The 14641-nt window shown below is 39.8% G+C and overlaps 1 protein-coding gene across 7 annotated transcripts in view; it reads right to left on the reverse strand.

Annotated features, from left to right (window-relative positions):
* Positions 1-411: 411 nt before the first annotated feature.
* tns2a (tensin 2a) overlaps positions 412-14641 on the reverse strand; it is a 44982-nt gene continuing 30752 nt past the window's right edge. For 6 of the 7 annotated variants that reach the window (XM_026199434.1, XM_026199432.1, XM_026199438.1 and 3 more), the window contains 22 exons: positions 14030-14213; positions 13880-13930; positions 13655-13777; positions 12628-12692; positions 12372-12455; positions 12170-12282; positions 11870-11930; positions 11587-11662; positions 11328-11457; positions 10763-10828; positions 10440-10556; positions 8397-9836; positions 8048-8192; positions 6771-7744; positions 6307-6438; positions 5608-5703; positions 4832-4909; positions 4033-4110; positions 3786-3954; positions 3599-3667; positions 1652-1681; positions 412-1431 (listed from right to left, as the gene is read on the reverse strand). In XM_026199434.1, the coding sequence (XP_026055219.1) occupies positions 1290-1431; positions 1652-1681; positions 3599-3667; positions 3786-3954; positions 4033-4110; positions 4832-4909; positions 5608-5703; positions 6307-6438; positions 6771-7744; positions 8048-8192; positions 8397-9836; positions 10440-10556; positions 10763-10828; positions 11328-11457; positions 11587-11662; positions 11870-11930; positions 12170-12282; positions 12372-12455; positions 12628-12692; positions 13655-13777; positions 13880-13930; positions 14030-14213 (4423 nt within the window). In that variant the 3' untranslated portion in view covers positions 412-1289. The remainder of the gene's footprint in view (positions 1432-1651; positions 1682-3598; positions 3668-3785; positions 3955-4032; positions 4111-4831; positions 4910-5607; positions 5704-6306; positions 6439-6770; positions 7745-8047; positions 8193-8396; positions 9837-10439; positions 10557-10762; positions 10829-11327; positions 11458-11586; positions 11663-11869; positions 11931-12169; positions 12283-12371; positions 12456-12627; positions 12693-13654; positions 13778-13879; positions 13931-14029; positions 14214-14641) is intronic. The other variant, XM_026199435.1, reaches the window with a different exon arrangement.

Below are 14641 nucleotides of genomic sequence, written 5' to 3' on the forward strand. Positions count from 1 at the left end.
CTTAACTTTCCCTATCATTCGCAGACACCGGGCCAGAATAAGAAACTATGGAAACTTGTTCCACCAAAGGATTGAAAACAAAGGTACGTTTTTCACACAATTTGGACTTTTTCTCTCAATTCTGAGAAATAAAGTCAGAATCTCAAGATGTAAACTCAGAATGGTGAGACATAAAAGTCAGAATTACAAGATAGAAAATCAAAACTCGGAACTGTGAGATATAAACAGAATTACAAGAAAAAAGTCAGAATTACAAGACAGAAACTCTGAATTGTGATTTATAAAAGCTGAACTGTAAGATATAAACATAATTACAAGAAAAAAGTCAGAATTTACAAGATAGAAACTCAGAATTGTGAGATATAAACAGAATTACAAGAAAAAAGACAGAATTACAAGACGGAAACTCAGAATTGTGATATATAAAAGCCGAACTGTAAGATATAAACATAATTACAAGAAAAAAGTCAGAATTTACAAGATAGAAACTAATTACAAGACAAAACTCAGAATAGTGAGATGTTAACTCAGAATTGTGATATAAACAGGATAACAAGAACATTTCAGAATTACAAGATATAAACTCAGAGTTGTGAGATACAAATGCAGAATTGTGAGATAACATAATTATAAGAAAAGGTCAGAATATACAAGATAGAAGCTTAAAATTTCAAGAAAAAAAGTTAGAATTGTGAGATAAGTCGCAATTACCTTTACTCACAAATAATTGATATTGTGGATGAAATAAGTTTCCAATAGAAACCATGGCACCTCCTTTCCAGTTAAAAGGACAAAAACCACACTGAAATTTGGCTTTTAAATAAAATAAAAAAATGTAAACCATAATTTAGTGTGTCAACTCAAAAACCAAATTGACATCAGTATTTCTAAACTGATGATTGTCATACTGCAGAGACTGTTATCTGTGCAATACACAAGTTTTGAGTATATATATATATATACACGTGTATTCATGGGTCAATAACAGTGCTTTATATTTTTGAAAACCCTTATCTTAGTGATTGTATTATGAGTCATTTACAATCGTATGAGCACTAAGACAGCTCTACAAAGGCAAAACCACAACAGACTGCTGGCTTTTAATTTGGTTACATTCTGTAGTATATTTTGGTTTATAATGTATTTTGGCATCATGTTAGTCAACAGTAAAGCCCTTGTCTTTTTTTTTTTGGCGAAAAGTCTTAAACTTGACAGAAGGTGCAACATTACAGTCTTATGGTGTGCGGCAGTGTACATGAAGATAAACCATCCTCCTCGACCCCGGGGCCCTAGCGTCTCTGTGGAGCCAGCATTACTTTGTTAATGAAGTTGACGATGGCAGTCGCGGGCTGTTCGGGATCCAGCTCTGCAAAAAGATGGCACACATTCTCCGCCACGCTTCCGGGCTTCTTGGCAACAAAACCAAACACTCTTAGAGGAGACAGAGAGATACCAGAATGAACCACTGGGGATAAAATATCAATCAGGCTTGCAATCCAAATGAAGAGGGAATGGACAGACAGGATGATCGGGACTGTGGTAATATAAGAGTAAATTAACATGCACATAATCAGTTTCCTATCAAGAGCAACACAGAGGAAACAAGCTGAACAGTTACAGTGCAGACGACACACTTATCATTTAGACTTACTTAGAGGTCGTGCTGTCTGAGTTAGTCCACCTACGGCAGCAAGAGGGAGACAGAGACAAGACTGAGGAACAGACTCTCTCTCACACACACACACACACACACACAACACTCTCACATACTGGACGCTGCAGCCACACACGAACATGCTCTCAATCTGAGGACAAATACATACTCTACACAAGTACTGACTGTGTGTGTTTAGTGTAATCTTGTGGTTTTAACATATTTATGCTGCATGTCAATTCCATTCTGATACATTTCCTAGACAGCAACATAGTGTAGGCCCAGATCCGGCCCACATCTGGCCCGCATGAAATCCATGTGGGCCAGATGTGGGCCAGACCTGGGCCGAAACTGCTTGCTGTCTGGGATGTGAAATCAAGCTCATGTAGCTACTTACTTGTGTAGAGTATGCTTTGCATGTAACACAATGCTTTGAGGCTTCATTTTGGAGGTCTGAGCCAAATCATGTTTTGTAAATTGCAACTGAGAAACTGTTTTTAAAGGAATAGTTCACCAAAAAAAAAGTTTCTATAATGCATATTACTATAATTAAAACATCTTCAAACCATTGCTTCTGGCTTGAATATGAGTACTCTATCTATAATATTGCTTTGGCCACTGAAAAAGTTGTGTCTTCTGAATCAGGAGAGAAATATGCACTAATGTGACTGTGGATTTTGATGAGAAATTTTCACTGGAAGAAGGGTTATTTGGGATTATGAACTCATATTTTGGTGATGTTTAAAGTTAAAAACATCTTGATGGGTTTGTTTCTTATAATTTTACTCTTCACAATGATAGACTGGAGTCATGTGGATTATTGTGATGTTTTTATTAAGATGTTTGGATTCTCACTGGATTCACCCATTCACTGCAGAGGACCAAGAGAAGTATTGCACTAAAAAATCAATTTCCATGAAGAAACAAACTCATCTACATACTGGTTGGCCTGAGGGTGAGTACATTATCAGTACATTTTAATTTTTGGTTGAACTATTCCTTTAAGTTTGCTCAAAGGCACATACATTTTTTGGGGCTCATGCAAATGAAAAATGCTCTTTCCTGTAACATCTGGTTTAATGTTATTGCCTCAAATTCTTTAGATGCAAGACTGGTAGCTGTGTGCCATGAAAGAGCATTTACTGTACAAAATAAAAAAGAGCCCAAACTATTTACAGGGTCCAAAGTGATGGTTTAAGAAAAGAAAAGTGTTCTGTCTGCACAGGGTGGGTTTGCATTTCAAAGCCACAAAGCTTGTTTTACATAAAACTGGAAATATAGACACATAAATGAGTAAAAAAAAAAAAAACATTTATGCACATACTGCACACACAGACAGAGCAGCCCACAAGGAATCATGCACTACCTGATTAAAATTTAGAACTTGTTAAACTTGTTCTAGGCAGGCAACTGTTAATAAAAGGAAACAGAAAAAAGAAAAGAAAAACTAAAAAAAAAAAAAAAAAAAAAATAACAAAGCAAAACATAAAAAAATATATATATATATATTTAAAATGTAGAAAAAAATCCTGATAACAACAAAAGAAAACAAAAGCTAAACAAAGCAAATAAAGAACAAAATAAACCAACAAATAAAGAAATAAAAAAATACACAACACAAAAATAAGATGAAATTAAAAGAAAATAAACCTCGAAATATCAAGATATCAGATATCAAAAGCAAACAAAATAAAGAAACAAAAACCAATCAGAAACAAAATGCTCCTATATCCACATTTTCCTTTGTATATTTGCATTAACGGTTTAATTAATGGGTTGTTATTGCATTGGATGTGGAATGCATACTGTTGTACAACACACTTTAATATAAAATAATGTAATAACAAATAACTATGTTTGAGAAAACATAGAGTAGCTATATAAACCACACTTGTACACCAGGTCCTTGTACACCAGTTTGCATTTTTGCCACCGCAATCATACCTCCTGTCTTGTGGGTCCACACTGCTGAAAGTCACGCTGTTGATTGGATAATGTCTCCTGAAAAACATCCTGAAAACCCCGACCTCTCATAGTCAAGCTCAGTGTGACAATCTGTCCTGACATTTCTACTGCTCACAGAAAACTGAAAAATGAAATGAATACTTATACATGTAAAGAGAGGGCGTACCTGCGCTGACTGTCTGTCAGTGTAATGCCCTGGGCTGACACTTTAAAGTGGACCACTGTCGCAGAGGGCCGAGGGCTGCGTGACATTGATGCCCCTGTGGCCTTAGCGATAGCCTGGGGTCCCGTGAGAGACTCGGTCTCAACGGAGTTCAGGTACAGCACATTACAGGCTGAGGAAAAACATAAGAGGTTATAGATGTTACAGTTAGACGTAACAGATGAGGACAGATGTGCTGGATCACACTCACCTGCTCCCTGTTTCAGAAGGTCTGCAGCTGTACTCATGTTACTGACTGGCTGAACCTCCACGACTTCACCTATTGGGTCTGACAGTGTGACATCAGGATTTATAGACCAGTCTCTGAGATTCAAACACTGGAAGTTGCTTAAATACAAATCTTGTGATCATATCTGTTTACACAAGGGTTAAAAAGTGTGGGAATTGTTATTTTAATTTATTGTATTTTTTAAACAAACATCTTAAGCTCAACAAGGCTGCACTGATTTGATTTTAAAAAAAATACAGTGAAAAATTTATATTGTGATTTTTTTTTTTTTTACAAATTATATCTGTTTTCTTTTTTTAATATATTTTAAAATGCTAATTTATAAAATAACTGCTACAATAGACAATAAATAAGATGAAAAATAGATAACACATTATGTATATTATCTATAACTTAGAAACTTAGCTATAACATTCCAATGAAAAAAAAAAAAAAACATACAGTCCAAGCAGTGTTTCACAACACAGTGGTTTTTTGATGAATCCAAAAAAAAATATTTCTAAGTTTAGTTGAATACAGTAACAAGGAAGTAAAAAAAAAAAATACTGTTTTGTTCAGTATGTATTAAGAATTTCCAAAATGCAGAATATTATGGAAACTATTCTGTTTACTACTGTTACAGCTTTTTCGTTGTTTTAAAGCATCAATTTTTTACCTTATAACTCCTTATAAACTCTAACCCCACAATGAGCATATGTTGTGTCTGTGCTTTCATTCAGTGATATCTCAGCGTGGTGTTAACGTGTGGCGTTTTGTTTACCTTTCTCTGGGATGCGGAGAGCACAGGGCAGAGAGATAGGTGTAATCGAATGCTGATACACCAGTGCTGAAAGACTCCCTACCAATGACAAAACACACACAGAGGACCTCAATACTTAGCTTTCATAACACTTCAACTTTATTTATCTTTAAAACTGATGTGCCAGATTGCAAAAGCCCCAGAATTTAGCCAGACAGCAACTAATTGAAAGCATAAAAGAACATTTTGGCATTCTAATATAGAAAAACAAACGCTACATCAAAGATATGAGCTTTGTCTCTACTTCTACAACTCAAGGTTGTCCTTTGGCTCTTTTTATGAAACAAGTGTTCTGAACTATTTGGCATATTCAGCACTCTGCTAGAATACATGATGGAGATATCATGGAGACTGGACAGTATTGCTGTCTGAATACCTTGCATGCATTGAGCAAACTGATCCCCCCCTCAGATATCTCAGGAAAGTGCGAACTCATTTTCACACTAACCTAAGCTCAACTTTCAAACAGCTTTATTCAGGATGGCTGTTCTATTAACTCCAACTTTGTACTCAGATATTGGTCTTCCAGATCAAGTTTAAAACCACAAGAACTTTCTAACATCTTTATAATAAAATGTCAGGTTTTGAATGACATGAGGTTGAGTAAATGATGACAGAATTATAATTTTTGGGTGAAGTATCCCTTTAAGCTAAACCAGGACCCTAACCCTAAGCTTAATCAGTTTTTTTGGCGAGCCAACCTGTAGACTTTCATACAGGATTCCTGGATTGCTCACCAAAGTAGGGTTCATTTTGACAGCCCTTAATCTTCACTCCTCGAGGCCCTGTCTCAATCAGGAAGTGTCGAACCAGTTGTTCCAGAGGGTCTCCTCCTGTTAACAGACAGGAAATTATACAATTAATGCAGACTATGATGCTAATTCTGGTTATATGCCAAATCATGACAACCTTAGATAAACATATTTCACTGTTTAAAGTAAAAAGTCACACAAGATTTTTAAAACAGTTTCAATGCTTTGTCAATTAAATATTTAGTTGAACTATACAAAAATAAACAGTGCACTTGGTCTGCTCTTAACCATGACAATAAAACATTCAAGACAACGAAAAGCTAAAATTCAAAGCTTGTCATGACTTTGCTCTTGTAACTAGAAAATTGTCACAATAATTTCACTGAATTCATTTTAATTCTTCTTGCATTTACATTTGAATTGCACTTCTACTTAGTTTTTGCTGCCTCAATTCCAATTGGCAATGTCATTCTCAGTTCAAATCTAAATAGAGCACAACCCTATCCACCAATTTGTTTGTTCAAAGACAATTTATTAAAAACATTATTTTTGAATTTCTGATTTTAGCTCAGCAAGAATACTTCAGGTGCAGTTGTGTGTTTCCTGTGCAGACAAAGAGCTTTAGGAGCAACACTGAAGCAAGATAAATGTTTGTGTGAGGAAATGCCTGCAGAGGTGATGTACCTTTGCTGCTGTGGTTATTGGCGTTGGGGGGTGGGCTCGCAACTTTCAGGGCCAGACCGTAGGCCCCCTGGAAAGAGTTACTGTCTCGGATGAGGAAAGCCCCTGGCTCTCGTTCTTTCAGTGCAGCTATAGCTGTTGAACAGGGACAGAACAATTTAATGAGACATCGCTATTTTAAAAAAAGATCCAAGCATATGGAGCAATAATCTGTTGCCACGTGTGCAAAACACAAAAGTAAGCATCATTATTAGTATTGCTCATACTAAGGGTTATGAAAAGTGCAAGGATCACCAATAAGACATCAAAAGTCAACTCAAAAGCCACATTTTGCCGTTATTTTGGAGTATACTGCACTTATGTTTTACAAATGCAGATTGTTCTTATTATCAGCTGGTCATGAAGGCATCTCTAAACTGCATTTAGTTATATATAGTTAAATTATAAGACAACAGTGGTTGTCTCACCTTGCTCTCTGGAAATGCCAGGTTTATACCAAAATCGAGAGCTGTCCTGCACAAATTTCACACTGACTTGGCTGCCCATCTCACCCTCCACACCAACTTCTCCCTGTTCAGTGGGCACAGTTAGTTCTCCTACTGAAGGTGAGAATGTAACGTGGTGTTGACCAGAGGGCTGATGACTCATGGATGCCCTCAGCGTTCCAGACCTCCCATTTGGCGATCCTGGCAGGCCGGATGGGCGTCGTTTCTCAGGGAGGGGAGGCTGTGGCACAGAGATGGCTAGGCTCCCTGAGTAGGAGCCTGGTGGAGGAGATGGGGTGCAGCAGGCTGGAGAGTTGGGAAAGGTAGGAGTGGAGCTGGGGCTGCCGTCCATACTGTGTCCTGCAGGAAGTGAGATTCCAGAGCCCAACATCAACTTCCTACCCAATGTCGCGAAGCCAGGCACTGGGGGTTCAGGGGAAGAAGAGCTCTCGTGTTCGCCAGTGGGTGGCTGAGGGGATGCAGGGGTAGAAGAGGGGGTGTCTGGTTCAGGAGATGGTGATACTCCATTGCTCTGCGAATGATCTTGGATGGACGGGATAGGAGAAGAGGGAACTGGTGAGCATGCTGGTTTAACAGTCTCAGTTGACTGTGGTACCATTTCCCCTGTGGGTGGCACTTTAGCAGCAGTAGGTGAGCTGTTTGTTTGTGAGTGGGTGGATTCTGATGAAGGGGTTAAAGGGGTGGAGTGTTCTGCTAAGATTTGAGGGGTGGAAGGTGTCGTTGGTGAGGAATGTGCAGAGAGTTGTTGGGCAGTGGTGGGTGTGGCAGGAAAGGGGTCTATCTCAGGAATCTCTTGACTGGAAGAAAGTACAGTTTGCCGAGACCCCAGACTGGTACTGGTGGACTGTGGGCCAGGTGGGTGTGTCCTGTTGTGGGAGTGGGCTGAACTGCTTTCGCTGTTCACTTCTCTTGACTCACGGATACTCAGGCTAGGACTAAAAATGGAAGAAGAAATCAACACAATGTTATCTTAAGTCATTAGGTAAAATGTTAATATACTGTAGGAGTAGCCAAATGTGCTCCTGGGGGCTACCAGACTCCAGATCTCCAACCCCACTCCAGCACACCTGCTGTTATGTTCAGGTAACCCTGACCACCTCAATTAGCTGGTTTTGAAATTAGTTTCAGTTTTGCTTGAAGGGTTGGAGATTAAGCTTCAGGTGGTTTAGGTGTGCTGGATTAGGGTCAGAGATAAACTCTGCAGGAGTAATCCCACATCTACTTATAAACGCAGTTACCTCTCCTGGGTTCGCAAGGGGCTGCTTGTGTGGACTGGTGTTGGAGGTCCTGAAATATCCGAGGGTGTTGAACATGGGACATGCGGATCTCGATGTGTCCGCCGCAGGGAACCATGGGTAATGTGACTACGCCAGCCTATGCTATCTACACCAGGCAGCATACAGGATAATGAACAAATTTGATCATGCACAGATTAAACTGAATGCAGATGAATGACATACACATAATATGTGTTAATATATGTTAATATAAGGTGATGAAAACTTGTTTGCAAAATATTCTAATTTAAAGACAATCCAATACACTGTGATAAAAGACTTTAATTGTACCTGTCAAGTCATTTCTCACCTGTATTTGTATCAGAGGTGTACTGCTGAGGGTGGTTATCTGTAGGTCCGCTGGCATGGTGCACTGGGCCAGAGCAGGAGGCGGAGGGAGGGGGAAGAGGGGATGTGGACTCAGACTGGTAACCCGAGGCATAGCCACGACTCTCTGAGGGTGACGGCTGGTAGGGGGAGCAGGGGCATGTCTGGTGTGGTGTTTGGTATCCACTGGAACTGCTGCTGTATTTGAGATCCAGATGGGCATGAGAGTGGGACCGGGAGGGTTCAGGGTATGCAGGATGGCCTGCGGGAAGTGGATCAAAGTTAAATGCTGGTAGTTCATGACTGTGAGGCCCGTAGGGGGCTATGGTAGCCCTTTTGTGCCAGTATTCAGCCTCTCGTTCTCTCTCCCACTGTAGTTCTGCTTCTCGGTCTCTTTCCCAGTGCAGAGATACTTCTCTTCCCCTTCTTAACCCTGCCTCCCGGTCCCATATCTCTGCCCCTCTTTGCATATCAGCCTCTCTGCCCCGTCTTAACCCAGTATCCCTGTGAAGCTCTGCCTCCCTCTCCCAGTGTATTCCCTCCTCTCTGTCCAAACGGAGGGTGTGGAAATCTTCTCGCCGCAGACAGCAGTCCCGACAGGGGCAGCCAGGTGTCACTAGGCCATCTATTATCATGACATCGTGGTAGGGTCCGCCGGGTTTTGGGTGGTGTGGATGACTGTGGTGATGGTGGGGGTATGGAATGTAATCGTCCGCCCTACAGAGCAGTCTGGGAGACAGACTATGTGGATGGGGACTTATCTCTTGGGATGGATATGGACACAGGTGGCGTGATGGTCCGTCAGAGCAAGTGCGATGTAGGTAGTGCTGTTGACCTTGTTGGCGGTCCCAGAGCAGATCTGGTGGTGGCAGAGGTTGGTGAGGATGGGCACTGTGATGTTGGCAAAGCCCTACGACAGATGGCATCCCTGGAGAGGGAGCCCCTGTGTGTCCATTAGTGGTGGCGGGACGATCAAGGCAGTACCCATTAGATATGTGGTGGAGTCCATCGCATCCAGGCTCAGCACAACGCTGGGATCGGTAGCCTACTCGACATGAGCATGAACGTCCCAACCTCAGTGACCCAGTCCTTTCAGGAGGCAAGGAATCACCATCATCCAAAATGGCTGTTTCTCGGTCACGGTCCCTCCCTCCATCACCTTCAATCCCACCCAGCAGGCGCTCAAGCTCCTCTCGCTCTTGCTGAGTAGGCGGGGCCTGTCGAGTCGTCTCATCAAGCCGGTCAGGTGGGACGGAAGAATGTCCAGAATCAGTGCTAACAGACAGAAGTTGACTTGGACGCTCCTCAGAGCTCCTTGCAGGGCTCCCATTGGTGGATGGCAAGGAGGTGGAGCCTGCAGCTTGGCGCTTTTTTACCTGAGCGTACAGGCTGCCATCTAGAGGCCCACGTGTGTGTGCGATATCTGGAGGGATTTGTGAGAGTTGTTTTTTAATCAATGTTTAGTGCAAGAAATAATATAGAGGTCCATATTTCGCCATTTTATATTTCCCTAAAGCCCATTTAAAATATTATTCAAGGTTTGGAGCAAAAACAGTCATAATTTAGTTTCAGATTAACATTATTTTCCTTTTACAAGTTACATATATTATGCAATATTTTATGTTCTTAATTATTTTTGTTTTGTTTACATTACAGCACTTGAAAAAGTAACTCGTGTATCATGGTGAAAATTCTAAATGCCAACAGCAGTCTTTTTAAATAAATTGGCATATGCTCATTTGCTGTTGAACAAACACTGGTTATGATTAAAAAAAAAAACACCTCTGTCAAGGTGTCAATGTGTAAATCTGACCATTTGTTAATGTGCTCATGGTTGTGCTGGTTCCATGTTTATTTCTGAATCTCGATTTTGCCTCTTCGTTTCAATATTCTGATCTGGCAAGATGTTTTTTCATTGTAGAGAGTAGTATCAAATTTTTATTTACAAATAAAAAGGAAAGTCCTGTTTAAAATAATACAAGTACCAAAAATACCAGTATGTGGATGTATGAATGAATAGTTGTACCCTCTAGGCTGTCCTGATGTCTCTGATTGAAGTTCTCATAAGAGTCCCAGCGCACCACCGGATCATTTGTATTATAGTCCACGCTGACAGCTGGATCATTCCTCTGGCTTACCCTCCCTAGATCACACACACAGACACACACACACACACAGAATACAATTACAACCAAGTACATTTGCATTATAACACAGCACGCCACTGTTTCAATGGCAAATGTCAGCTCAGAAAAGAAAATTGTGTTTGTCAAACAATTTCATGGTCCCTTAAACTGCAAACAGTTAGTAAGAACTTTATCTGCAGTTTGATTAAGGATTTGATGTTACCTTTTATTTTCTCAGGCCCAGATGAAAACACAAATTCCACTGTGGCATCAGAGGGAAATCTGTCATCTACAGGAAACAGTGGGAATAGAGATTGTTAATCATTGGGAAAACAGAAGACCCTTGCCAACTAATAATATTTGTCATTAATTATGGGCATTGTATATAATATTCTTTCCATACTACACACTACATAAATGTTTTTGATTATAACAATGATTAATGTCTAGGAATTTTCCCAGAGTTTTACAAGCAATTAAAGTTGCCTCCCATGCTTGTATCTAAGCCCACAGAGAATATATTGTCATGTGAAAATCTGTCTCTCATCTCAATTCCGCAGCTGTGGTGCACAGGTGTAACCCAATGGGAACGAGGGTGATAATTTACAGCACAGCTAAAAGAACACAGACCACCGAAACAAAAATCACATCGTAAAAAAACAAGCTCAGCTGATATCCCAAGGCCATTTCAGCTCAAGGCGGTCAGATTTGGACAGATGGCTCTGGTTTTATTGTAAAAATATATGAACTTGGCATATGATTGTTGGCTTGTTCCATTAAGAATGTACCTGAACAAGCTTCATCCAGTTCCCCTTTGCCAAACCAGAGCTGAGCTCCATGAATGGTGCAAGTATGAAACTGCAGTCGAAACACAGAGTCCCTCTCAGCAGACTGAACCCGTCTGTGATAACACTTTACCTACAGGAAAGACAGAGAAACAGACCATAAAAGTGACAAAGAGCAAGAAAAAGAGAATAAAGTGATGGAAATGCCTATGGTTTTGACAGTTGTAATATATCAGGGTCAGATAAAAACACCCCCACATACCATGATGTCTCCTTTCAGCAGAAGTGCAGGCTCAATAGTAACAATCAGCCGTCTGCTCCCAGACCCCTGTAGGTCACTACAAAAGAAACACACACATGGTTTGCAAAAATACTCTTTAAATTAGATTTATTATTTATTCATTTCCTGAAGAAGATATGAAGGATTAAACACCCCACTTTATAATGCTAGGTAATACTTAGTACTTCATACTGGTGCCTGTCCTAGCAAACACCATTAATTGTGCTTTAAATTATGTAAATGTCTCAAATAGATCCTCACTCACTATATGCCAGAAGTGTAGACAAGCTGCATGGACTGATAGATCTTCAGGAAAGGGAAGAAACCTGTCAAGAGAGTGAGGAAAAAGTGAGATATGAAGGAGGAATTGGCGAACTCCCTGTGTCTCTCTATTTCTCCTCCACTGCAAAAGATTAAAAACAAACTTGAAATGTGTGTGAATGTGAAGGAGGTTTGCTTAATGAATACATATGTTCTCACAGAGATGCATATTACCTCAGGGACCTCATCGAGGGCTTATGCATGAATGAAGTCAGGGAATGACATCATGAAAGTATTCACTCACCTCCATCTTCCTGGAAGTTGGGGATGGTAGGAATGAGGACCTGATGGAGGAAGAGTGGACTACTGTTCATTTTGATGGCCCCTGAGAGCAGCCCTCCAAAGTAATAGATATACCTGCAGAGACATTAGTGTAAATAAATGCAAAAAAAAAAAAAAAAGAGTATGTAAAGATCACAAAGATGAATAAATCAAAAGGGATGTACCTGTTCTGAGAGGGTTGGAGTGAGGAGGAGACTTTATCTTCACAAAACTTCCTCATGGCCAATGTGCTGAGAGCCTGGTCTGCCCTGTGTGCACAAATGAAGTTAATGAAAAAACACCAGAGACAGATTCTTGTTAATTAATCAGAAAGCCCCCCATAATGACTCAAACATTTCTTTCAGTAATTCTGCTGTAATTACGTGAAACAAAACTCATTTATATAAAATCTGTGTCCCATTGCTATGTTGAATGGCTTACCCCGCTGATATTTTGCTGTAATGCATGTAGGCAGCAATGATAACACCCGTCTTTCCTTTGTTGCCCTGAAAAACAATCAATACAACTGCTACAGATATGATTTGCACTTAAGATCTGTTTCAAATGAAGACAACATTCAGGCAGTCAGGTTTTGAAAAGCTTAACAATTTGAGTGAAAGCTAGGTATGTAACGATGCAATGCGATATGATATGATTCATGATATTGATTCCACAAATCATACTTTCTCGTGATTTTTTTAACAAAATGAGATTTATTATTTTGCAAACAAAATATGAGTAACAAATCCCGAAAAATAAATAAATAAATAAAATGTAATAAAATAATACAAATGAAAGGAATTTCTTGGAAATCTGAAATGAAGGTGTTGCATTACGTGCAGCATGAGCATGTTTATATGGAATTAATTTAACATCTAATCCAAATTATTCAACTGCATTTTTATTTTTTTTTATTTTTTTTTCAATTGGTTTGGGTGCATCATTACATCCCTAGTGAAATCTAATTTAAAAATGAACATGCTTTTCACAATAAACAGTTTTTTAGCTTGTTTTCAAGCAGCTGCTAGGGTGGTTGCTTATATATTTTGGCATGTTCCCATCAACAAGTTTGTGTAAATACTAACAATGATAATCCAAATTGAGCTTCAGTGGAAGAACATCTGACGATCTGATCATTTCTTTGTTTTATAATATAAAATGTCCTAAAATGCTGTTTATTTACAGATTAAAACTAGATTTAAATCACAGATTTTGGGTCCTGCTAAAGATCCAAAACAACTCAATTTGTATTGTGCTTTCTCATCTCTTATTCTTTGCGCTTTCGTTGCTTTTTTTAACATCTCGCATAAAACTAAAAGTCTGCCAAATCAGGACATCCTCTCAGATCTGGCTTCATGTTATCATCTGTGGCAATGCTCCATAGGGTGGTCCTTAAAGGTAACGTCAGCACACTTCAGTAACCTGTGACCCTGACATGAACCGTCCAAAGACTACAATGGCCTCTGACCTTACAGTGCAGAACGACCACATGCTGGGGGTCGGAGTTCAGCCAGTTCTCCATGGCTTTGCACATGGCACAGATCTTATCCAGAGGAGGAGCGTGCATATCTGGCCAGCCGAAGTCATGAACCTGAGAGAGACAAGGAGAGACTTTAATCTTGGGTGGTGTAATCAGGTCTTTAAAAGTTCAGCCGCAAAGCAACTAGCAACATTGTACAAAGTGAGCCCCTACCTTTGGGTTTAAACGGGTGATGTCATGCCTCCGCTCAGAAAGATTGAATAACTGTGGGAGGGAAATGGACCGGAACAGTGAAAATGCCTCTATTACAATGACATAAGTAAACTTCCCTTAGATACAGTAAATACATGCTGGGTCACTTACCAGAAACTTGTCCTGGTGTTTGGACTTGAGCATGGCTGCCACCTCCCTGAGGTTGAGGCGGTACCGCTGCTCTTCCAGCAGAGGAGGGAAAAACACGGAGATGATCCTCTCTGTGATGTATGTGAGGTCGAAATCATAGTGCCTCTCCATCACTCTGTCCATCACCCGATCCACACTGAAGCTCCTGAGAGAGAGAGAGAGAGAGGGGGGAACCAGCTTAAATATTCTGTCAAATGAGTCTAGAGTCTAGAGTGAGCCGCGGTCTAGAGTGAGCCAGAGGCGGGTGGCTTGAGAACAGCGAGGCCAGGGGATTCTACGAAGGAGTGTCAGTTGGGCTTGCAGCAACCACATGTGACATTGTGCATTACAATATTGTGATGCCTAAATTCACTTAAATTAGCTGTAAAAATATTTGTAAAAAATTTTTTTACCACATAAAATAAAATTTATAATTTACAATTAAACAAATTATTCAATATTATTAATTTTGTATACTGCACATTAATGTAGATAAAATAGATTTTATAGATAGATAGAGTTTATAATTTAAATATTTCCCCATAAAAAATAATAAAGAATTTTTATACTGCACATTTTAAAGTTGGGATGCAT

The sequence above is a fragment of the Carassius auratus genome, chromosome 23 (genome assembly GCF_003368295.1).
Source record: "Carassius auratus strain Wakin chromosome 23, ASM336829v1, whole genome shotgun sequence".
Taxonomy (NCBI): Eukaryota; Metazoa; Chordata; class Actinopteri; order Cypriniformes; family Cyprinidae; genus Carassius; species Carassius auratus.